The sequence below is a fragment of the Oncorhynchus keta genome, chromosome 21, assembly GCF_023373465.1.
Source record: "Oncorhynchus keta strain PuntledgeMale-10-30-2019 chromosome 21, Oket_V2, whole genome shotgun sequence".
Classification (NCBI taxonomy): domain Eukaryota; kingdom Metazoa; phylum Chordata; class Actinopteri; order Salmoniformes; family Salmonidae; genus Oncorhynchus; species Oncorhynchus keta.
The window spans coordinates 56,482,871-56,507,863 of NC_068441.1; the positions used below are offsets into that span (position 1 = coordinate 56,482,871).

Consider the following 24,993-nt stretch of genomic DNA (forward strand, 5'->3'; position numbering starts at 1 on the left):
TGACTGTAAGTCGCTTTGGATAAAAGCGTCTGCTAAATGGCATATATTATATTATCATTACACAAAAATGGGACAAACACCAAATTGAGACTGCATGCAGAATTCTGCAAAAAATATCCTCCGTGTACAACGTAGAACACCAAATAATGCATGCAGAGCAGAATTAGGCCGATACCCACTAATTATCAATTACCAGAAGAGCCATTCATTTCGACAACCACCTAAAAGGAAACGATTCCCAAAACAAAGCCATCACCTACAGACAGATAAACCTGGAGAAGAGCCCCTTAAGCAAGCTGGTCCTAGGGCTCTGTTCAAACAAACCCACCCCACAGAGCACCAGGACAACAGCACAATTAGACCCAAACACATGAGAAAACAAGGATAATTAATTGACACAGGAAATATATATATATATATTTTTTTAAAGAGCAACCTAGAATGCTATTTGGCCCAAAACAGAGACTACACAGTGGCAGAATACCTGACCATTGAGCCAAAATGAAATCTTTGACTATGTACAGACTGAGCCTTGCAATTGAGAACGGTCGCCTTAGCCGGTCTTCTCTACGTGCACACAGACTGAGGTGGAACCCGAGCTGCACTTCCTAACCTCCTGCCAAATGGATACATATTTCCCTCAGATTAGACAGACCCAAAGAATTAACAAACCCAATGTTGATAAACTCCCATATCTACTGGGTGAAATACCAGTGTGTCATCACAGCAAAATACATTACTTGAGGCAGTCAGACACAGGAAGCAGCTCTATATAAAATTAGACTTAGAACTAAGTCCTTAAATAAAACATGTAATGAACACAACTTATTCTATTAAAGTATTGTGAATAAGTGAGAGACCGCCACTACCATATCTCGTTTTATTTAGTATTGTTACAGCAGTCAACCCACATAATGCAGAGTGCATTTCATGTTTTTATTTAGTTGTCAAAATGAAATCGTGATTGCTTTATTAACTGAACAGACCTAAATAAATAACACTACCTGACATTTTTACTTATATTTTTTATTTTATTTTATTTTCTTTATTTTACTAGGCAAGTCAGTTAAGAACAAATTCTTATTTTCAATGACGGCCTAGGAACAGTGGGTTAACTGCCTGTTCAGGGGCAGAACGACAGATTTTGTACCTTGTCAGCTCGGGGATTTGAACTTGCAACATTCCGTTTACTAGACCAATGCTCTAACCACTAGGCTACCTTGCCACCCCATTCTAAAGGCATGCATCCATTTTACCACAGAACAACTTCAACACACATCTCAGTAAACGATCAGGTTCTCCTTGTTGCCACTTCAAATAAGTGCTGGTTAAACACAGCAGTGTTTGTGCTGGGTGTCTGGCCACACCCTGATCTCCACAGCTAAGTGCTATTCTATAAGTGGGTATTACCAAAGCTGAAAGATGAATCTGTCATTAACAATAGAGACCAATGACATCAGGACAACACTTTAGTTGACTAGAGGGCTGTTGGGGGGAAAAATAATAATTATAATTTCAGTCTGACTGAGATGCTCATTGTTGAGTCATGTCTGATGGTAAATCCATTGGATAGAATGTCTCTAGTCTGAACGTCGAGACAACCAGGTCATGAAAAAAGGGCGTTCGGGGTTCCATCAAGTTTCTGATGAGACGAAACGTCTGTTCGCCAGTTTAGACAAAGACTTCAGACGAGCTGTTTGTCTGGTCAACATCCAAATAACCGTTCTGCCACCTGAGGAACGCAAGAGTGAACGTCCTAAATCTTACGTCGTTTCCAAGTAAAGCCCCCAGGAAGTAACTGGGTCTCAAGAGTGAACGTCCTAAATCTTACGTCGTTTCCAAGTAAAGCCCCCAGGAAGTACGTGAACGTCCTTCTTACAAGTAAAGCCCCCAGGAAGTAACTGGGTCTCAAGAGTGAACGTCCTAAATCTTACGTCGTTTCCAAGTAAAGCCCCCAGGAAGTAACTGGGTCTCAAGAGTGAACGTCCTAAATCTTACGTCGTTTCCAAGTAAAGCCCCCAGGAAGTAACTGGGTCTCAAGAGTGAACGTCCTAAATCTTACGTCGTTTCCAAGTAAAGCCCCCAGGAAGTAACTGGGTCTCAAGACTGAACTTTAAGCTCGTCATTGTTATGGTTGAAGCTGGAGCCGTGCCGATCTCACAGCCAAGCATTTCTACTTCTCACTTTACCCGAGGGCCAAGGGGAGGGGGCTATTATTTAAGTTCTTTACTGGTACAATGACTTACCTTACTAACAAGGTGGCCAGGGGATGGCATCTTGCTGTTTTGTTGACAGTGGAGGCAGGTAGCTCCAGAGACTTCCAGTCCCCAGACCCGCTCCCTGACCAGAACAGACCTGCTTGAGGCAGTGTAATCCCAGACCAAGGTCCTTGTAGTAAAATGGCACCCTATAACCAGGCCCCATAGACAATAGGTGTGCTGTTTGGAATACACCCAGAGATTAACAGGACTGTGATGACTGCTGTACTGTGTTTCTCATGGTCACCAACACTGGGACCTGATGTACACGGCTGGACAGCAGAGGATAGTTGCAAAATCTGAAAAGTTGATTTAACAATGTTGCAGAAATATTAAAACCACAATGGCTGGATGCACAAGAAATAGACTTCATTGATGCAGACATCAAGATGAAATATGACTGAAGGGGTTATTGCTGCGTAAAGTAGACCATGGCCTGTCTGAAGGGTTATGGGGAGAGGAAGAGCCCTCCCGAGTGGCACAGCGGTCTGAGGCACTGCATCTCAGTGCTAGAGGCGTCACTATAAACCATGGTTCGATTCCAGGCTGTATCACAACTGGCCGTGACTGGGAGTCCCATAGGGCGGAACACAATTGGCCCAGAGGTGGCCGGGTTTGAAGTCCTCTTGGTCCTGTGATATTCGTGCTGCACAGGGGACAAGGTAAAACTCCTTTGAGACAGTACCCATCCTCCCTGTTCTGTCCGATGTCTTTTCACCACTGACAGCCGTTCTATAAGAGAGGAAACGGGGACTAAGACAGGAGCATCTGTCATGGCCAGCGAAGAGCCAGAATCTCAATCCCATTGAGCACGTCTGGGACCTGTTGGACCGGAGGGTGAGGGCTAGGGCCGTTCCCCCCCCGGGAATGTCTGGAAACTTGCAGGTGCCTTGGTGGAAGAGTGGGGTAGCAAGACCTGGCAAATCTGGTGCAGTCCATGAGGAGATGCACTACAGTACGTAATGCAGCTGGTGGCCACACCAAATACTGACTGTTACTTTTGATCAGGGACACATTACATTTCTGTTAGTCAAATGTCTGTGGAACTTGTTCAGTTTATGTCTCAGTTGTTGAATCTTATGTTCCTACAAATATTTACACATGATCAGTTTGCAAAAAATAAAGTTGACAGTGAGAGGACGTTTCATTTTTTGCTGAGTTTATACGCGAGTAGCTCTAAACCACCAGGAAAACACCATTATAACGCCAACTTCTATCAAACTGGTGATTGGTTGTTGGGTGACGTCCATGTTGCTGGTAGGAAAGGGGCGTTGCATTCAGCCATTTGGAACAACGCCAAGTCTCGACTTTAAGGTCAAACCAACCAATCACCAGACTGCTGACTCAGGTTGCCATGTCAACAGCAGAAACTAGTTTCATGCCCTCGAGTACCCCTCCGTGACATGCAGAGCCTGTTAAGACAGTTCCGAGGACAGTTAGTTTTATTCTGATCTGTTCCCATAGCGACTCACTGATAACATAGGGAAACACTAGATTATGAAGTGGCAGAGAGTGAAAATACAGAGGAGATGAGTAGTACGACTCAAACCCACAGTTCAGAAACACCCTCAATATGAAGTGAATTCAGAAAATATTCAGACACCTTGACTATTTCTTCCATCTTCTCCATTACAGCCTCTTTCTAAAAATGTATTTAAACCCCCCCATAGTGAAAACAGGTATATAAATGTTTGCTAATTTTCTTCTTTTTTTTTTTACAGAAAACCCTTATTTACATAAGTAGTCAGACCCTTGTCTACGAGACTAAATTGAGCTCAGGTGCATCCTGTTTGCATTAATCATCCTTAAGATGTTTCTACAACTTGATTGGACTCCACCTGTGATAAATTCAATTGATTGGACATGATTTGGAAAGGCACACACCTGTCGATATAAAGGTCCCACAGATGAGTGTTTCAGAGCAAAAACCAAGCCATGAGGTCAAAGAAATTGTCCGTTGAGCTCCAAGACAGGATTGTGTCGAGGCACAGATCTAGAGAAAGATACCAAAACATTTCTGCAGCATTGAAGGTTCCCAAGAACACAGTGGCCATCATTCTTAAATGGAAGAAGTTTGGAACCAACAAGACTCTTCCTAGAGCTGGCCGGGGCCAAACTGAGCCATCGGGGAGAAGGACCTTGGACAGGGAGAAGACCCAACAACCCGATGGTCACGCTGACAGAGCTCCTCTGTGTCGATGGGAGAACCTTCCTGAAGGACAACAATCTCTGCAGTACTCCACCAATCTGGCCTTTATGGTAAAGTGGCCAGACGGAAGCTACTACTTAATCTAGGTCCAAAAGGCTCCTAAACAGCTTCTACCCCCAAGCCAGACTGCTGTACAGCTTTTACCTCCAAGCCATCAGACTGCTGAACAGCTTTTACCCCCAAGCCATCAGACTGCTGAACAGCTTCTACCCCCAAGCCATCAGACTGCTGTACAAGTACCCCCCCCCCCAACAGGGTGTTGTGTAGATGAAAAAACATGATTTAAATACATCTACAATAATCCTGTAACGTAACAAAATGTGGGACAAGTCAAAGGGTCTGAATACTTTCTAAATGCCCTGTATGTTCAGTCCCAAATGGCACCCTGTTCCTTATTTAGTGGATGACTTTTGATCAAGGCCCATAGCGCTCTGGTTAAAAAGTAGTGCAGTTGGGGAAGGGAATACTGCGCCATCTGGGAATACTGCGCCATCTGGGAATGAGATTACCACACAAAGTGTGTGTTCTGGCAGCTGCCTGTATTCCCTAACATCAACTATAATTCACAGCTCGTCAAACCGAGGCATGCACAGGCAGAGCCTCCGTCATTTACCTGGTTACCCAACGCTCAGCACACACACTTTTGCAATCTCAGGCTTTATCCCCTGAAGTATAGCATTAAGAGGTAACAGGGTGCCGTTTTAGGCATCTAGCTGTGGAGACAAAACTGCAGGAGAATTTCTCCACCTCCTGAAGTTACTGGTGTTTGAGTTAATGATTCACAAACAAAAGGAACAGCATCTCAAATCACTTTCTCAGCCAACACCAGAGAGAGAATGAGTGAAAGTGAAAGGATATTGCTGCCACTCCAGTATAAGTCCACACCCTATTGTTAAACTTGTTCTGACAGGTTCCTGATAAGAACCATTACTCAATTTCTGCTCCATCTCCATCAATGCCGCACAGTGGACTCCACACCCAACACACACTTCCTTCAGAAAGTAATTACACCTAGACTTTCCACATCGTTGCAGCCTGATTTGAAAACTGATTAAATTGAGATTGCCATCACTGGGACCACAAAGTGGAATAGGTTTAGACAATAAAAAATAAAAAAAGTCTTGAGTCATTAAGAATTCAACCTCAATCAAACCAAAATAAATTAACAAGTAAATGTGCTTAAATCACAAGTTGCACAGATTCTGTACAAAAATGTTTAGCTTTTTGAATGACTACCCCATCTCTGTACCCAACACGTAGATAATTGTAAAGTCCCTCAGTCGAGCAGTGAATTTCAAACAGATTCAACCACAAAGACCAGGGAGGTTTTCCCATTGGCTCACAAAAGGTCACCTATTGGTAGATGGGTAAATAAAAGCAGACATTGAATATCCCTTTGAGCATGAAGTTAAATACACCATTCAAAGTATATCAATACACCCTGTCACTAAAAACTGCGACTTTACATAAAAACATACATTGTTCTAAGTGTTGTGTTTGGGGCAAATCCAACACAGCACTGAGCACCACTCTGCATATGTTCAAACAGTGGTGGCTGCATCATGTTATGAGTCTGCTTGTACTTAAGGACTTGGGGAGTTTATCCAGGATTAAAAATAAACAGTGAAGCTAAGGACAGGCAAAATCCTAGAGGACAAGCTGGTTCAGTCTGCTTTCCATCAGACACTGGGAGATGAAGTCCCCTTCCAGCAGGACAATAACCTGAAACGCAATGTAAAAATCTACACTGGAGTTGCTTACTAAGACAGTGAATATCCCTGAGAGGAAGTAGCAGAGTTGACTTAAATCTGCTTGAAAAATATGGCAAGACATGAAAATGGTTGTCAAGCAATGGACAACCACCAATTTGACACAGCGTGAAGAACTTTGAATAGAATAACGGACAGAATGTTGCACAATCCAGGTGTGGAAAGCTCAGACTTGCCCAGAAAGACTCAACAGCAGTAATCACTGCCCCAGGTGATACGGCTGGTTTATACCTCGTCTAACGACATGACTCTAGACAATTAGAATGCCACAACTGTCTAACCCCAAAACAGCATTCACTTATACTCCAGTGGACCGCCTGTAAACTGACTACAGTTGATGCAGACGGGGTCAAAGTTTAAGACATTGTCAGCTATGATATCATTACTTGAACTGGCACATCAGCTAACAAGCTAGAAACAAACCAAAACATTGTTTAGGAAGTTGCTTTCAGTTGCCTGGGTTTGTTAAATTGACGTATACTAAATATATTTTACAAAAACAGATGGATTTATTTGTGTTAAAATACACCCGTTATGCTAATTCAGACCACCAGGCTGCTGATGTCACGCAGCCTATAATTTTGTGTTTGTACTTTTTCATAACGACAAGTCTAATGGACGACAACTGTCTACAGACATCTTGATAGACCAACTAAACGAGCCGTTGTATTGACTCGTAGGGGGGGGGGGGGCAAGATGCCCCCAAAATTTCAGGTCTGCTGAGCGCAAACGTAGACATGGTCAAAACCCTCCTTACTGTGAACACTGAGGCTGTACCCGCTTTAAGTTAAAACGGCAGCCAAGTAGACTAATGTGGCTATTTGATCATAATGCAGGCCTACCAGAGAGGTCGCCCATCAGTGCACTTCATTTGCTCTCTGGCCCGCCAGGAAGGCAGTTTGCATCTTCAGACACATGAAATGGTTCAATAAAAGATTGCAAGTTCACCTACCCGGCGCGCCAGGCAGTGGAAATCAGGTGCACCTACTGCCAACAACCCATGAAGAGTAAAACAGTTACCAAGGCTTTATCATTGTTTATCTATTGACTAGGTATGCATTAAATACGGACCAGTCGATGACGTTCGACGGGTTGGTGACCACGGCGCTAGAAAGTGAAGTGAAGTTCAATCTCTTGTTTTTCTCTGATATTTCTGCACTGCAGTCCCGGGGAACTGTGCAGCAGTCTCGGGCTTACGGCGCACAGGCACAGAAAACTGCTCAGGGGTTGTGATTAATTAAAACGAGGAATTTTAGTTCCAATAAATGTGCTTAAATGTATTTCATGTTCTCACTCTGTCACCTGTTGTTTTGCAAAGCATGTCACAAATAACGTTTATTTGCCAAACAACTTATGTCTAATATAATGTTAAGATAAAGCTCAGCTCGCGGCCACCCCGGTGAGTTAGGGTGTGTTCAGAGGCTTACAGCTACTCCTCCAACAGAGTGAATGACGTAAACCCATGGTGTGCAAGGGGTGGGGGGGGACGGGGACAAACACAAGAGTTATTTATTAACTACCAAGCCCCACCTAGCTCCCAGCACCTCATACTCCAATAACAGAGCAGCAAATCACCTTTAAGAGGACTGAGGAGTCAGGAAGCTGGTCTAAAGAGAAGCTTTCCCAGTGTTCTTGTTTTCACTAAACCCCTAGTTACAGGCTACATGCTCTGAGGGTGAGAGAGGGAGGTTGGGTGAAAAATTCCTTTAATAAACTTAATGGCTGCATGAGATCATATGATAAGAGGCCACCAAGCGCAGGCCTCGGGTTTCCTTTTCTCTGTAACAGAGTGGTAATTGTGGCCTGGTCCGAGTGGCACCAGGTTGTGAGATGCCATACCTACATGTGGAGAGAAGGTGAGCGAGAGGGAAGTGGGAAGGTGAAGGGCACCGGGTCCACCACATCATCCATCAAGAAGAATTACTAGACTTTAAACCGTCTCTGTGGAGGACTAAGCCCTGTACGCCCACCGACCCGCAGGACAGACAGAACCACAACTAATCAGTCCTTTACTAAACGCTGTTTTACTGGGACAGTGCATATGAAGACCTTATTGTAAACGTACCAGATTTAGCTGGGTAGTTAACTAAAGTCCCGACACGAGATATAACTAGGATACAATATAAGTAAAGGGAAAGAACTTGTTAAAAATAAAAATGGAGGATTTCCACAGCTGAAATGTGAATTCACAAATGGCAACACCGGTTTGAGTCTTCGGGTGAGACCCCGTTCAGATAGTGAAGCATTGCACCTGACATTACTGGTCCTCAATTCCACCTAGCAAATGTATTTCAGTATCCAAAACTCAGTATTGTCATACAGGACTTGACTGCTTTGCTCTAACAACTACAAAATACTTGATTCCGACTCTTTGAATGTCGACTCCCATTTCAGAGAGTCAAGATTAGATTCCACCAAGGAATCAACTCCTAAGAATCACTATTTTTTTTTTTTTTTAAACGAGTCATCTCTGTAGTATGGAAACAAGTCGAACGCTTGCATCTTTCATCGCAAGCTAGTGAAAGGGCTCAGTATAGGCATGTTGACCACCAGACCGAGTGATACACTAGGACCAGCGATCAGAGGTTGAATCTCACGATGGGATACTGTATCTTGGCAATTTCTTGACTTATCGTCTCGCCACTTCAGTAAAGCAGGGCCTATGATCAATGAATAGACAAGGATATTCTACAGACCGAAGACTTAAAACACTGGAATCATTAGTTGCGCGGTGCACATCACTAAGGACCTATCATGGTCCAAACACACCAACGAGGACAACACCTCTTCCCCCTCAGGAGGCTGAAAAGACAAGGCATGGGCACTCATATGGCCACTGCTTGGCATCTCACCGTAAGGTTACTCTGTACCAGCACTCTTTGTACATAGTTGCATAATAACGAGGCTGTCTTACTTTCTAACACTGCATTGTTGGTTAACGGCTCGTAAGCAAACATTTCACTTTAAAGTCAACACCTGTTGTCCGGCACATGTGACAAACACAATGAGCTTAGTCTTTCTTCTCTTGCTGTCTTGGTAATCCGTATCTCACCATGTCCAGCATCCCTCGTCAATTCACCACAGTCTAAAGTTCAACTCTGGTTTGATTTAAATTAACAACTTACCCCCGGCCTTTATAGCCCATCGCCTAGTTAGGCTATAAAAATAAAAAAAACAGAGAATGTGATTTTAATGCGCAGAGAGAGAGTTGGTTCCAGTTACGAATCAACTTCGTTTAAACATTTTAGCAGTTTAAAACATTACTACTAGAGACAGTGAGTGAAGGTTGTGATGGATAAGTTATACTGAACATTGAGATTTCACAACGGTAGCCCTGCAGTGATACGAAAACACTAAGTCCCACTGCTTGTTCCAGCACACTGTATAATTTAGTCATAGAATGGAGACAGAGCCCCTGAAGACCAAGGCATTCTTCTGAGCAGCATAAAACGCCTCTGAGGGAAGGGAGGCAGGCGTAGGACCGGACCCAAACCGTCACTGTGGACTGCATAGTACTGGTACCAATGACAGAGGTGGGCCTAGAGTTATGGGGACTTCCTCCCCTCCATTTGTCCTCCTGGTGGTGACCAGGTCAAACTTCAGAACCTGTAGCATGGACCTTAAAGGGTTACTTCAGGATTTTTGGCAATGCGGCCCTCGATCTACCGGCCCAGAGTCACATTAACTTGTGGATAGAATGTTATGTCAGTGTCCAGTTTGAAGGAAGACCGAGATAGCATTGGCTTGCTAAACTAACTAGTGTTAGCACAATTAATGGCAGTCTGTGCTAGCATGATAGTTAGCAATTTATCCTACTGCGTAGGCCGACATGCACTATATAGCGGAGTCTCTCCTAGCGTCGCACTCATGTGGGTGCTAACAAGCCTGCTAGGTAGTGCTACGTACCAACAGCCAATTCACTAAGGGTTGCAAAGCTAGTGAGTTTCGATTGGTCACTTGTGCCACGAATATCACCAAAGGATTTGCATAATACAGCTCATTTTATTTGCGTAGCGCGGGACATCGAAAACAATCTACAGCAACAACTGTTTCAAGTTGAATTCTGATATTTCATCCTTAGAACCTGGTCTTAAAAGAGTTCAGTTGGGGATGTCGTCACAGCAACCAGAAGAGCTTTTTTTAAATACTTTTTAAACAGTCTAAAGTGAAGGATCAGTCCCTGATGAGGATTGCGTTTCACGTGCCTTCCTGGGTGAAATTCATCACCAATTAAGCCAAGCTGAACAGCACCCACAGCCTAAACAACCACCCCATTAAAGTAGGAAAACTCCTGTTACAGTTTTACCGTTGGGCTATGGGGCCATGGGGCTAGCTCCTGATTTCACAAGCACAAGGTAACAAAGTTAAATGACACTGGTTCTGCTGCGGTGACATGGCAGATGAAGGGAGTTAAATGAATGACCATGTTCTGCTTGCCTAGTGCAGAGGAATGAGTGAATCCCCACTGCCTAGAGGTCACCATTCAGCCACAGAGTACAGTCTCAAAACAGAAGCTTATTCCCACAAGCTCTGTCTAAGGGAGGGAGCCATATGGGCCAGTCCATCATTAACTCTCCATGTCAGTATTACTCGGCCTCTCTGGCGGGGCGGCCAGGGAACACCTCTTGCGGGGCGGCCAGGGAACACCTCTTGCGGGGCGGCCAGGGTACACCTCCGGCGGGGCGGCCAGGGTACACCTCCGGCGGGGCGGCCAGGGTACACCTCCGGCGGGGCGGCCAGGGTACACCTCCGGCGGGGCGGCCAGGGGCGGTAAGACATGGAGCAGGATTCCATCAGCATGACCTCGCTGTTTCTAGAGACTCATAAGTTTTGTAACCGTTCACGAGAAGCAGAGTGTGTGAGGAGTGTGGGAGGGGTAAGGAGGCTTTCAACAGCCCTCAAAAACACACCAAGGCCTTTCCCAGGAGAGGGGTGGTGTAGAGGTTCTGCTAGGCCAGGGCAAACTTATGTAGTACAGGGCTGACAACAACCTCACCAATCTACCAACACAAGTTTATATATAGTACTGACTACTGTATTAGAGCCTCCTGGACAGGAAGGGTTTATATAGTACTGCCTACTGTATTAGAGCTGGGCCTCCTGGACAGGAAGAGTTTAGAGTTTACTTAGTCACCCTTGACCCACTCCACATAGGACCCCAACAGATGATGCACACTCCCCTTTCCCACCTTGACAAAAAGGAATTTAACATCCACAGGTGTAAAGGCACAACGCCTCCCAAGTATTACATTCCAGTGTAAACCTATCCGTATTACATTCCAGTGTAAACCTATCCGTATTACATTCCAGTGTAAACCTATCCGTATTACATTCCAGTGTAAACCTATCCGTATTAAATTCTAGTGTAAACCTATCCGTATTACATTCTAGTGTAAACCTATCCGTATTACATTCTAGTGTAAACCTATCCATGTTACATTGAGCTGGGTAAATGGAATATGAATGACAGTCATGTAATACACAGCAAAACCTAAAAAAGGCCAACCTGCTCAAACAAATGGAAAAATGACATCTAAAAAAGGCCAAGCTCAAACAATAAAAATTACATCTTAAAAACAACCGCCACTGACAGCTACATGATTTACACCAAACCGATGCACATAAGACTCTAAGTTCTTTAAGTATTAATTCCTTGTCATTATCCTTCCATTTGTCGTTCTGCCCCTGAACAGGCAGTTAACCCCCTGTTGCTAGGCTGTCATTGAAAATAAGAATTTACTCTTAACTGACTTGCCTCGTTAAATAAAAAAAGGTTAAATAAAAATGAAATATTTCACTGTATTGTTGGGAAGGACCTGTCAGAAAGCATGTCATTTTGTTCATCTCCACACGTTGTGTGCGAAGCATGTCGCAATTTCTGTGTGTCTGTGTCTGTGTCTGTGTCTGTGTCTGTCTGTCTGTGTCTGTCTGTGTCTGTCTGTCTGTGTCTGTCTGTCTGTGTGTCTGTCTGTCTGTGTGTCTGTCTGTCTGTGTGTCTGTCTGTCTGTGTGTCTGTCTGTGTGTGTGTGTGTCTGTGTGTGTGTCTGTGTGTGTGTCTGTGTGTGTGTGTCTGTGTGTGTGTCTGTGTGTGTGTCTGTGTGTGTGTCTGTGTGTGTGTCTGTGTGTGTGTCTGTGTGTGTGTATTGATTTTTAAAGATTGAGAAAGTCAACATGCATCACGGGAGATGAGTCATAAAGCAGGTAAGTTGTATTCCTTTGGGAGCACCAAAGTTATACACAATGGATAGTGACAAACTCAATTGGCTTCCATTTTGTCCCTAATGAACCCGAGACAGAAACTAGTGCTGCAGAAGGCTGGGGGTCGGTTCTCAGGTCAACATTCATTTAGGATTAAAGTTAAGTAGTGAGCTGGTCTGCCATTGCTTCCTCTTCAAAAATCAATCAATATTCAATAGTCTGACTCACATCCTGGTCCTGCAGAACTACAGATAGACTCGACCAGTCACCACTTCTCTGACTCACATCCTGGTCACGACAGATGTGTGTAAATACAATGTAACGCGTTAATGTTGGGCTTATTTGTGTATGTGTACGAGCAAGACGAGACCTCCAAAGCTTTAGCAACGTCTAAATCCAAGCTTACCACTGGAATGAAACCTGCAAGTAAAACCCAAGCTGTTACGTGGGTATTTACCACCACCACTTCTTGGTGGTAAACAAAGTTCACATGTAGTGGGAGCGCCGGAGAGGTCTCTAGTCTGGCACACACACACACTTGCTAGCTATTAGCATCAGTACTCGCTTGCTAGCCATTAGCATCAGTACTCTATCTATTAGCATCAGTACTCACTTGGTAGCACACAGCAAGACAGCTAGTCTAGCTAAAATGAGTTATATTAGCAGTGGCCTTATCTACTGAGCAAATAATGGAGGTTAACTAGCACATCCGTGGAACAACCAGCCGTCAGTTAGCCATCTAGCTAGCGATCCTTTCACAAGACTGAAGAAAGCTAGCTTGCTAGCTAACGTAAGCATTCACCGGAAACAAAATTAGCACTGCAAAGACAAATGCATTACATTGTGTCCACTGTTTGATTTTAAACAATAAATATTAAAATATTAAATATAAAAATATATTTTTTAAAAGTATTATTTTAAAAAAAAATCGCTGCCAACCACTTCAGCACTCGGCCTGGATCTTTTGGCGGTTTATCAAACGAGATAACAGCATTTCCCCCTTTCTTGTTGTGGCAGCCGACGGCAGAGCATATAGAGTACATTATGCAGCCTGACGGATGGGTTCTGTTTTGTCGTATTGAAGCGGTCATCTATGACGTCAGCTGCAGGGTATGGAACAGCTACATTTTTAACCTTTCATTTTAATAATCAGGTACTCGTACATCACTTAATAATAACGTTGGAGCTTGTGCTGCTTAACTCATGGTTTTCAGATCAAAAGCCAATAACAAACTATTAGGTAACCAGAGCTTCAGCTTTGAAGTCTTCATCATGTTGCCAGGTTACCATCCATCAACCACATGTTTCCTGGAGACCAAAGAGGAGTGATCTCAGGTCACACACACACACCCTATAATAGGCGTTTCCATGGTGATGCATGTTATGTTTGACGTTCTAAACTAGTAAATGGGCTGGGTAAATAAATTGTGTTCATACAGGGCTTTAAAAGATAAGGACCTAGTTGATATAAACACGCGCTGTTCTTTCTCCTTGGCAGCTGAAACGCCACAGGTGTGAACCAACTTCGCCTCTCTGTGTGTGTGTGTGTGTGTGTGTGTGTGTGTATCAAGCTAGTCTCCCTGCTGGTTTGGATTACTGATCGGACACCTGAAGAACACCTGATTACACACAAGACCAAGCATGTTTCTGACGTTGTTAAAGCAACGTGTGGATTTTATCCATTACGAAGGCACGAGAAAGACCCAGAAAACCTCCAGGTGTTTCACCATAGTGAAGGAGGAAGCTAAAACAAAGCCAAAACACAAGGAATAGCATGACTGAAAACAGACCATGGTGATTGAAGAATCAAATCACTTCTGGGAAAGTGAGAACACACTAAACAAACATGAAGAGCGATCTGGCCAAAACAGGTCGCTGGATGAAACACGTTTCAGCTCTATAAAAAAAAAGAAACAAGAGTAAAAACCCTCACACGATCATTTACAACTGAGCTGCTAAAGACAAAACAAACCCGCCAACCCAAAATAGACTGTGGTGTGGACGGTATCCCAAACAAAATAATATACCGACCACAAATACTTGGCACTATCCTCAGCGCCGGCATCTTCAACAATACTTAACCCGAACAAGGACCGTGGAATCTGCGTTAGCAGCAACCTCAGGAGCTGCCTCTGCAGCATTAAAAACAACAAAAGCCAACATTCTCAGTGAAAACAATATCCTGAGCAAATGTCTCCGTATACGAGACCTCCAAAGCTTTAGCAACGGCTAATCCTAGCTTACCACTGGAATGAAACCTGTAGGTAAATTCCAAGCAGTTACGTGGGTATTTACCACCACCACTTCTTGGTGGTAAACAAGGTTTACATGTAGTGGGAGCGCCGGAGAGGTCTCTAGTCTGGCACACACACACAAAGCGTCTGGCACTACCACGTAGTCATCACAACCTAGTTGATAGACAACCAACAAAATCCTCACATGCTTTGTTGATTCCAAAGAGGTGTTGGACTCAATTTGGCACAAGGGCCTGCTATACAACATGGCCTGAAATAAGTTTATTTGGGGGGGAATACAATATTATGAACTCTGTACATAAACTAACGTGTAGTTAAAATGGACAATACAGACGTCTTTCCTCAGTCATGGGATGTAGCTTGAGCAGCACCCCCCGCCCTTTGCCTTCAGAACGGCCTCAAGTCATCAGGGCATTGGACTCTACAAAAATGTCCAAAGCGTTCCACAGGGATGCTGGTCCATGTTAACTCCGGTGCTTCCCCACAGTTGTGTCAAGTTGGCTGGATGTCCTTTAGGTGGTGGACCATTATTGATACACAGCGTTGCAGTTCTTGACACAAACCGGTGCGTCTGGCACCTACTACCATATCGGTTCAAAGGCACTTGATCCCACAGGGCCCTCACCGATAGAGAGATGAACCTGGAGAAGAGTCCCCTCAGCCAGCTGGTTCTGAGACTGTGTTCAAACAAACCCCTCACCGACAGAGATGAGACTGTTCACAAACCAATCCCCAGGACAACGAAAGTATTTATAAAGTCCTTCATACATCAGCAGTTGAGAAAGTGCTTATACAGAAACCCATCCTGAAACCAAACAGCAAGCAATACAGATATAGAAACCCAGTGGCTAGGAAACACTCCCCAGAAAGAAACTAGGCTCTGAGGGCTGTGCCGGGTGGAGGTTATAAGAGTACATGGCAATTATGGCCAGATCTTTCAAGATATTCACATGTTAAATGAACAGCAGCATGAAATAATCACAGTGGCTGTAGAGGGTGCAACAGGTCAGCACCTCTGAGCTGCACTTTCTAACCTCGCGCCAAATGTAGGACCATATTAAAAAGCCATTCATATGTAAACATTGATAAACTACCATGTATTTTTGGGTGAAACATTGCAGTGTGCCATCACACCAGCAAGAACTGTGACCAGGTTGCATCTTCCATTTTGTATAAGACCAACCGTACTAGATGGCCAACATTAAACCTTGCCAATATTCATATAACATTGTACACATCTGCCAATCTAAAAACAGGTAGAAGGTGGTATAACCAATTAAAAGACTGGAATTGCACCTTAAACATGACACTGAGACATTGCCTAATATACTAGGCAACAGAGAGGAAGAAGCGGAAGCAAGAGGGTTTTTAACCGTCCGAAATCTGTGCATGGAAACAAGCCCACGGAGTGAGGTTTTTCTTTAATGCATGTCAAGGTGTGGAGAAGTTAGTCAACAAATAATTCAATGACTAAACTGTTACGCGAGAATGACATGGTTATCAAATCACGCCAGGGTAAACCGACACGAAACAGAGCCCTTATTTTAAGTGTTTCTAAAATCCCCTATTGGAAACATGAAGGGTGGACAACCTATTACAACCAATTCTCTTTTTGACAGCTAGGTTTTATGGGACACCTTGGTTTTATGGGACACCTCCACTGTGGGGGATCTATAGTAATCACCCGCCCCAGGTCCTCAAACAAAAACCTTTTCACAGGTGAGGTCACACACCCGAGCGCACTTGACACAACGTGGACTTTAGTCTCAGGCCTGGTTCACATTACCCATAAGCACTCTAACATTCTGCTGCATGTCAATGGGAACGTCCACAACGAGGTGGAATCTCTACGCCCCATTGCGGATGAAGGCTCCATTGCGGGACAGACACTACATATTCTGACATTATCAAAACGAGGCTTCGTCTTCAGTCCAGCAAAGAACTGGAAGTAACCAAACCACTGAATAATTTTTTTTTTTGTGGTTTTATGGGATGGCTTTATGGGATAGCTAGAAACTTAGCATTTACCCATTTGTATTAGTGAGTACTAGGTTAATAGGAATGTTAACTACACAATGGGTGTTAAGGCAATTATTACTGTTGCCTCCCTCTAAGTTTGTGATGGTAAGGATCATTAGGTGGTGGCTTGCTACAGAGGCATCTTTAACATAGCCAGACTTTTACCTAGCTGCCCTGCAGGACCAACGTGCTGTAACGTTATAGAACGTGTTAAAAACACCCAAAAAACCCTTTTATTTATCATGTCTTGAATGACAAGTTATATTTAGCAATTGCTCTAAATAATTTAGATCTCCGAAAAGAGACAGGCTCTCATCCATCTCGCATTACAAACAATACACTTGTCCATTCAGTAGTGCGGCAAGACTCCGTGAAGACGTAAGGTGTAATGAGTTAAGTCTCGATGTAATGGGCATAATGCCGCGTTCAAAACATCTGGGAACTCGGAAAACGAGCTGCAACTGGGTGGGGGGGGGGCATCTCTTTTGAACAACCATCCATCTCGGAACTCCGACCTGAAGTCAAGGCTTGGTAATTTCCGAGTCTCCAGTTGTCTTGAAAGTGCCATAATTACAGGCGACGTTCCGTACACGGTCGCAAGGCCCTCCAACGTTTAGTGACGACGGCACCGTCAGTCACTGGGACCGTGCTCCCGTCCATGCAGGACATCCGACTGGTTAACACTTCAGCTACACTAATTCTCCTCTGCACAATTTACAACACCTACCCCCCCTAATCCCCTCTTCCCAAAACACGTAAATGTTGGACTTTAAATGGTTCCTTCCATTGTACTTGTTCATTATATTCTACTGAGCCATTAACTTTATCACATTATTTCTTGTTACATTGTTGAGAAGGAACATGCAAGTGAGCATTTCGTTTGACGGTGTATACATGCGTATCCCGTACATACGACTGATAAAACTCATCTAGCCCATTCTATTAGGATCAGCTAAATATATTTGATACAAATTGAGACAAAATGTCAATACAGAAAGAAGTGACTAGGACATCACTCCAAACAAAAAGTACTTCGATTGTCATCAGGTAGACGGGACCACGTGACATTAATTAAAACGGTATCTTACCTATGGAAACGAGTCGGATATTCTCCCGGTCCAAGAACTCCAGCGCCACGGACACGTTCTCGAGTTTCATCTGGCGGAAAGTAGGTCTAGCATGATACTTTCGGTACATCTTCTTCTGGCTCAGTACCTCCAGCAGGGCGATAAGTCGCAGCCCGTCGCTCAGGTCCAACTGTAGGTCGGCTATCCTCTTGTTCACACACTTTAAGTGCTCGTTGCACCAGCGCGTAAAAGTGTTTTGTTGGATTTTCTTCCATGGCGCGTCGTCTGCCAAGTCTTTCTCTGTAACCGGCATCTCGTTAACGGGTTTTTCCCCCCGGTTTCTTTCTTAGATAGTTTGGAGTTGTAGTCTCGTGTTGCTGTCGCTGGCTCCGCTGCGTTTGAACTGTTCAGTGTCCTGCGGTCCAGAGTCTTCCACCGCTCTGTGGCCTTACGCATGCGCACTGCACTTTATCCATGGAACGACTTCAACTTCCGATGACGACACGTTCACTGTTTGGCTCCTCTTTCGGTCCCGCCCTAATTTATTACCTGTCATCTCACAGGTATAATCAACTGTCATACTTTTCAGGTGTGGAGGCTACTCCTTGTAGATAAACGACAGATCTTGAAAACCTCTTTGAACACATCGTTCTCTTCTTCTTCTTGCTGCACTAAATTCTACAGATTCAATTTGGGTGGAATTTAAACATTTTGAGGTTCTGTATCTGATAAGGTGTTCATTTATCAGATTTATTACCCAAATTAGTTCCACTGACATGATATCTAAACAAATCATAATTTTAAAGTATTACTTTTGGACATAAACCATTATGAATGGCCTTATGGATTTAAAGGGAGGTATAATATTTATATTTTTACATTAAACCTTTATTGAAACAGGGTCACATTGAGATTAAAAATATATTTTACAAGAGAGCAGTGAAAACACAATAACAAAACAAAATATACATATTTAATAAAAGCAATTCAACTACATAGCGGTCCTCAGTCAATGACATCGACTGCACAGGACCACACCTTTTCGTACAAGTCCTGACCTCACACCGTCCTCTGAGTGTAGATGTGTCTATGGCAACCACAGTTTTGATTATTTTAGATTCTGTGGTGTTTCCGGTGTAACGGATCAATGCGCGATCTCTGGTGATTCACAGGGTGGTTCTATACACACATACACACACACACACACACACACACACACACACACACACACACACACACACACACACACACACACACACACACACACACACACACACACACACACAGAGGGTGGTTCTACACACACACACACACAGAGGGTGGTTCTACACACACATACACACACACACACACACACACACACACACACACACACACACACACACACACACACACACACACACAGGGTGGTTCTACACACACACACACGCGCACACACACACACACACACACACACACACACACACACACACACACACACACACACACACACACACACACACACACACACACACACACACACACACACACACACACACACACACACACAGGGTGGTTCTACACACACACACACACACACACACACACACACACACACACACACACACACACACACACACACACACACACACAGGGTGGTTCTACATTGCATCACAACTTCTTGCAGAGACACATTGCCACGCCTGCAGCCTAGCGAGTGACAGCTGTTGAGTTCAACTCTGTTTCACGAACCTTACATTTATGTTGCGATGCCACAAGGCTTTATGACAGATTTATGTTGATCGTTGAAGAGTTTATAGAGATAAAGGCATGTTTCATCCCCCAGGCTTTACTTTACCAATCAAAGCTTCTGTGTGTGTGTGTAACACCACCAATTCTTCCCAACAGACATTCCTGGTGTGTGAGTGTGTCTCAGTGTACATTTCCTGTCCCTGTATACTTGTCTTTGTTCTCACAGTCCAGTGACGTATAGTTTGGCTCCCAGAGATGTAAAGAGAACCTGCCAGAATGATGTGGTCACTATGACCCAAACCTGTTGTTCTCTGGGTCACCTCTACATGATGTGGTCACTATGACCCAAACCTGTTGTTCTCTGGGTCACCTCTACATGATGTGGTCACTATGACCCAAACCTGTTGTTCTCTGGGTCACCTCTACATGATGAGGTCACTATGACCCAAACCTGTTGTTCTCTGGGTCACCTCTACATGACGTGGTCACCCTCGCCCAAATGTGGTCTCCCTCCCCCTCAGTCTATCTGTCCGTCTCCCTCCCCCTCAGTCTGTCTGTCTCCCTCCCCCTCAGTCTGTGTGTCTGTCTCCCTCCCCCTCAGTCTGTCTGTCTGTCTCCCTCCCCCTCAGTCTGTCTGTCTGTCTCCCTCCCCCTCAGTCTGTCTGTCCGTCTCCCTCCCCTTCAGTCTGTCTATCTCACTCCCCCTCAGTCTGTCTATTTGTCTGTCTGTCTCCCTCTTTTCTTTGTGTGTCTCTTTCTCCCTGTGTCTCTTCCTCCCTGTGTCTCTTCCTCCCTGTGTCTCTTTCTCCCTGTGTCTCTTTCTTCCTGTCTTTTTCTTCCTGTGTCTCTTTCTTCCTGTGTCTCTTTCTTACATTTACATTTACATTTAAGTCATTTAGCAGACGCTCTTATCCAGAGCGACTTACAAATTGGTGCATTCACCTTATGACATCCAGTGGAACAGCCACTTTACAATAGTGCATCTAAATCTTTTAGGGAGGGGGGGGGTGAGAAGGATTACTTCATCCTATCCTAGGTATTCCTTATCAGGTAAGAAACAACACAAATCCTGTGTAGTAATCCACACTGGATCCTAGGTATCCTATCCTAGGTATTCCTTAAAGAGGTGGGGTTTCAGGTGTCTCCGGAAGGTGGTGATTGACTCCGCTGTCCTGGCGTCGTGAGGGAGTTTGTTCCACCATTGGGGGCCAGAGCAGCGAACAGTTTTGACTGGGCTGAGCGGGAACTGTACTTCCTCAGTGGTAGGGAGGCGAGCAGGCCAGAGGTGGATGAACGCAGTGCCCTTGTTTGGGTGTAGGGCCTGATCAGAGCCTGGAGGTACTGAGGTGCAGTTCCCCTCACAGCTCCTTAGGCAAGCACCATGGTCTTGTAGCGGATGCGAGCTTCAACTGGAAGCCAGTGGAGAGAGCGGAGGAGCGGGGTGACGTGAGAGAACTTGGGAAGGTTGAACACCAGACGGGCTGCGGCGTTCTGGATGAGTTGTAGGGGTTTAATGGCACAGGCAGGGAGCCCAGCCAACAGCGAGTTGCAGTAATCCAGACGGGAGATGACAAGTGCCTGGATTAGGACCTGCGCCGCTTCCTGTGTGAGGCAGGGTCGTACTCTGCGGATGTTGTAGAGCATGAACCTACAGGAACGGGCCACCGCCTTGATGTTAGTTGAGAACGACAGGGTGTTGTCCAGGATCACGCCAAGGTTCTTAGCGCTCTGGGAGGAGGACACAATGGAGTTGTCAACCGTGATGGCGAGATCATGGAACGGGCAGTCCTTCCCCGGGAGGAAGAGCAGCTCCGTCTTGCCGAGGTTCAGCTTGAGGTGGTGATCCGTCATCCACACTGATATGTCTGCCAGACATGCAGAGATGCGATTCGCCACCTGGTCAATTCTTCCTGTCTCTTTCTTCCAGTGTCTCTTTCTTCCTGTCTCTTTCTTCCTGTCTCTTCCTCCCTGTGTCTCTTTCTTCCTGTGTCTCTTCCTCCCTGTGTCTCTTTCTCCCTGTGTCTCTTTCTTCCTGTCTCTTTCTTCCTGTGTCTCTTTCTTCCTGTCTCTTTCTTCCTGTGTCTCTTTCTTCCTGTCTCTTTCTTCCTGTGTCTCTTTCTCCCTGTGTCTCTTTCTTCCTGTGTCTCTTTCTTCCTGTGTCTCTTTCTCCCTGTGTCTCTTTCTCCCTGTGTCTCTTTCTCCCTGTGTCTCTTCCTCCCTGTGTCTCTTTCTCCCTGTGTCTCTTTCTTCCTGTGTCTCTTCCTGTCTCTCTTTCTGTGTCTCTTTCTTCCTGTGTCTCTTTCTTCCTGTCTCTTTCTTCCTGTCTCTTCCTCCCTGTGTCTCTTTCTTCCTGTGTCTCTTTCTTCCTGTCTCTTTCTCCCTGTGTCTCTTTCTTCCTGTGTCTCTTTCTCCCTGTGTCTCTTTCTTCCTGTGTCTCTTTCTTCCTGTCTCTTCCTTCCTGTGTCTCTTTCTTCCTGTGTCTCTTTCTCCCTGTGTGTCTCTTTCTTCCTGTGTCTCTCTTTCTCCCTGTGTCTCTTTCTTCCCTGTGTCTCTTTCTTCCTGTGTCCTTCCTCCCTGTGTCTCTTCTTCCTGTGTCTCTTTCTCTTTCTTCCTGTGTCTCTTTCTTCCTGTCTCTTTCTTCCTGTGTCTCTTTCCCTGTCTCTTCTTCCTGTGTCTCTTCCTCCCTGTGTCTCTTTCTTCCTGTGCTCTTTCTCTTTCTTCCTGTGTCTCTTTCTTCCTGTCTCTTTCTTCCTGTCTCTTCCTCCCTGTGTCTCTTTCTTCCTGTGTCTCTTCCCCTCCCCTGTGTCTGTGTCTCTTCCTCCCTGTGTCTCTTCTCCCTGTCTCTTTCTTCCTGTGTCTCTTTCTTCCTGTGTCCTCTTTCTTCCTGTGTCTCTTTCTTCCTGTCTCTTTCTTCCTGTCTCTCTCCCTGTGTCTCTTTCTTCCTGTGTCTCTTCCTCCCTGTGTCTCTTCCCTCCCCTGTGTCTCTTTCCCTGTCTCTTCTTCCTGTGCCTCTTTCTTCCTGTGTCTCTTTCTTCCTGTCTCTTTCTTCCTGTCTCTTTCTTCCTGTGTCTTTTCCCTGTGTCTCTTCCTCCCTGTGTCTCTTCCTCCCTGTGTCTCTTTCTTCCTGTGTCTCTTTCTTCCTGTCTCTTTCTTCCTGTCTCTTTCTTCCTGTCTCTTTCTTCCTGTGTCTCTCCTCTTCCTCCCTGTGTCTTCCTGTGTCTCTTTCTTCCTGTGTCTCTTTCTTCCTGTCTCTCTTTCTGTGTCTCTTTCTTCCTGTGTCTCTTCCTGTCTCTCTTTCTGTGTCTCTTTCTTCCTGTGTCTCTTTCTTCCTGTCTCTTTCTTCCTGTGTCTCTTTCTTCCTGTGTCTCTTTCTTCCTGTCTCTCTTTCTGTGTCTCTTTCTTCCTGTGTCTCTTTCTTCCTGTGTCTCTTTCTTCCTGTGTCTCTTTCTCCCTGTGTCTCTTTCTCCCTGTCTCTCTTTCTGTCTCTGTCCCTCTTGTCTTTCTGTCTCTCTCCATGTCTCAATGAACATGGCCATTTGTGCCCACATCAAAGACAATTCAGTGCATGACGCCTCTGTTCTGTGTCCCTCCAAGAGATTAGTCCCTCTCTCTCGTTTTCTCTCCGTCTGTCTAGACTCGTCCTTCCCTGACTCACTCACCACAAGATAACAACGTCACTGTCTGTCTCACCTCAGGGCCTGATGACAAACTGACTGTCCTATCATTTAACAGTAATCACATTACACACATCATCAGCTCATCCACCTGCTTAGCTAAACCAGAGTAGACAGAGTGACTGCATGGCTAGTCTGGGTTTACTCTGCTTCTCTTCCTGCTGTGTTCTGTAGTCCTGAGAGCAGCTTGAGCTATTCACTAAAGGCATGTCTGTGTCAGAAATGGCACCCGAGTGCCATAGTCTGAAGTAGTGCCCTATATAGGGAAAAGGGTGACATTTCAGATTCACATTACTGCATAGGCTGTGAACATCCCCTTAGTTCTGCCAGTGGTGTCGTGTAACCTAAAGCTGGCTGAGGGAATCAGGATCACAGAGAGCTGGCTGAGGGAATCAGGATCACAGAGAGCTGGCTGAGGGAATCGGGATCACAGAGAGCTGGCTGAGAGAATCGGGATCACAGAGAGCTGGCTGAGGGAATCAGGATCACAGAGAGCTGGCTGAGGGAATCAGGATCACAGAGAGCTGGCTGAGGGAATCAGGATCTGAGGGAATCAGAGAGCTGGCTGAGGGAATCAGGATCACAGAGAGCTGGCTGAGGGAATCAGGATCACAGAGAGCTGGCTGAGGGAATCAGGATCACAGAGAGCTGGCTGAGGGAATCAGGATCACAGAGAGCTGGCTGAGGGAATCAGGATCACAGAGAGCTGGCTGAGGGAATCAGGATCACAGAGAGCTGGCTGAGGGAATCAGGATCACAGAGAGCTGGCTGAGGGAATCAGGATCACAGAGAGCTGGCTGAGGGAATCGGGATCACAGAGAGCTGGCTGAGGGAATCAGGATCACAGAGAGCTGGCTGAGGGAATCAGGATCACAGAGAGCTGGCTGAGGGAATCGGGATCTGAGGGAATCAGAGAGCTGGCTGAGGGAATCAGGATCACAGAGAGCTGGCTGAGGGAATCAGGATCACAGAGAGCTGGCTGAGGGAATCAGGATCACAGAGAGCTGGCTGAGGGAATCAGGATCACAGAGAGCTGGCTGAGGGAATCGGGATCACAGAGAGCTGGCTGAGGGAATCAGGATCACAGAGAGCTGGCTGAGGGAATCAGGATCACAGAGAGCTGGCTGAGGGAATCGGGATCACAGAGAGCTGGCTGAGGGATCACAGAATCGGGATCACTGAGAGCTGGCTGAGGGAATCAGGATCACAGAGAGCTGGCTGAGGGAATCAGGATCACAGAGAGCTGGCTGAGGGAATCAGGATCACAGAGAGCTGGCTGAGGGAATCGGGATCACAGAGAGCTGGCTGAGGGAATCGGGATCACAGAGAGCTGGCTGAGGGAATCAGGATCACAGAGAGCTGGCTGAGGGAATCGGGATCACAGAGAGCTGGCTGAGGGAATCAGGATCACAGAGAGCTGGCTGAGGGAATCAGGATCACAGAGAGCTGGCTGAGGGAATCAGGATCACAGAGAGCTGGCTGAGGGAATCAGGATCACAGAGAGCTGGCTGAGGGAATCAGGATCACAGAGAGCTGGCTGAGGGAATCGGGATCACAGAGAGCTGGCTGAGGGAATCAGGATCACAGAGAGCTGGCTGAGGGAATCGGGATCACAGAGAGCTGGCTGAGGGAATCAGGATCACAGAGAGCTGGCTGAGGGAATCAGGATCACAGAGAGCTGGCTGAGGGAATCAGGATCACAGAGAGCTGGCTGAGGGAATCAGGATCACAGAGAGCTGGCTGAGGGAATCAGGATCACAGAGAGCTGGCTGAGGGAATCAGGATCACAGAGAGCTGGCTGAGGGAATCAGGA

General features: G+C 45.5%; 1 protein-coding gene across 1 annotated transcript in view; it reads right to left on the bottom strand.

The window, feature by feature from the left end:
* LOC118375212 (filamin-B-like) overlaps positions 1-18,234 on the bottom strand; it is a 102,898-nt gene extending 84,664 nt beyond the window's left edge. The window contains exon 1 of the mRNA XM_052474587.1: positions 17,797-18,234. Within this exon, the coding sequence (XP_052330547.1) occupies positions 17,797-18,088 (292 nt within the window). The 5' untranslated portion in view covers positions 18,089-18,234. The remainder of the gene's footprint in view (positions 1-17,796) is intronic.
* Positions 18,235-24,993: the final 6,759 nt, after the last annotated feature.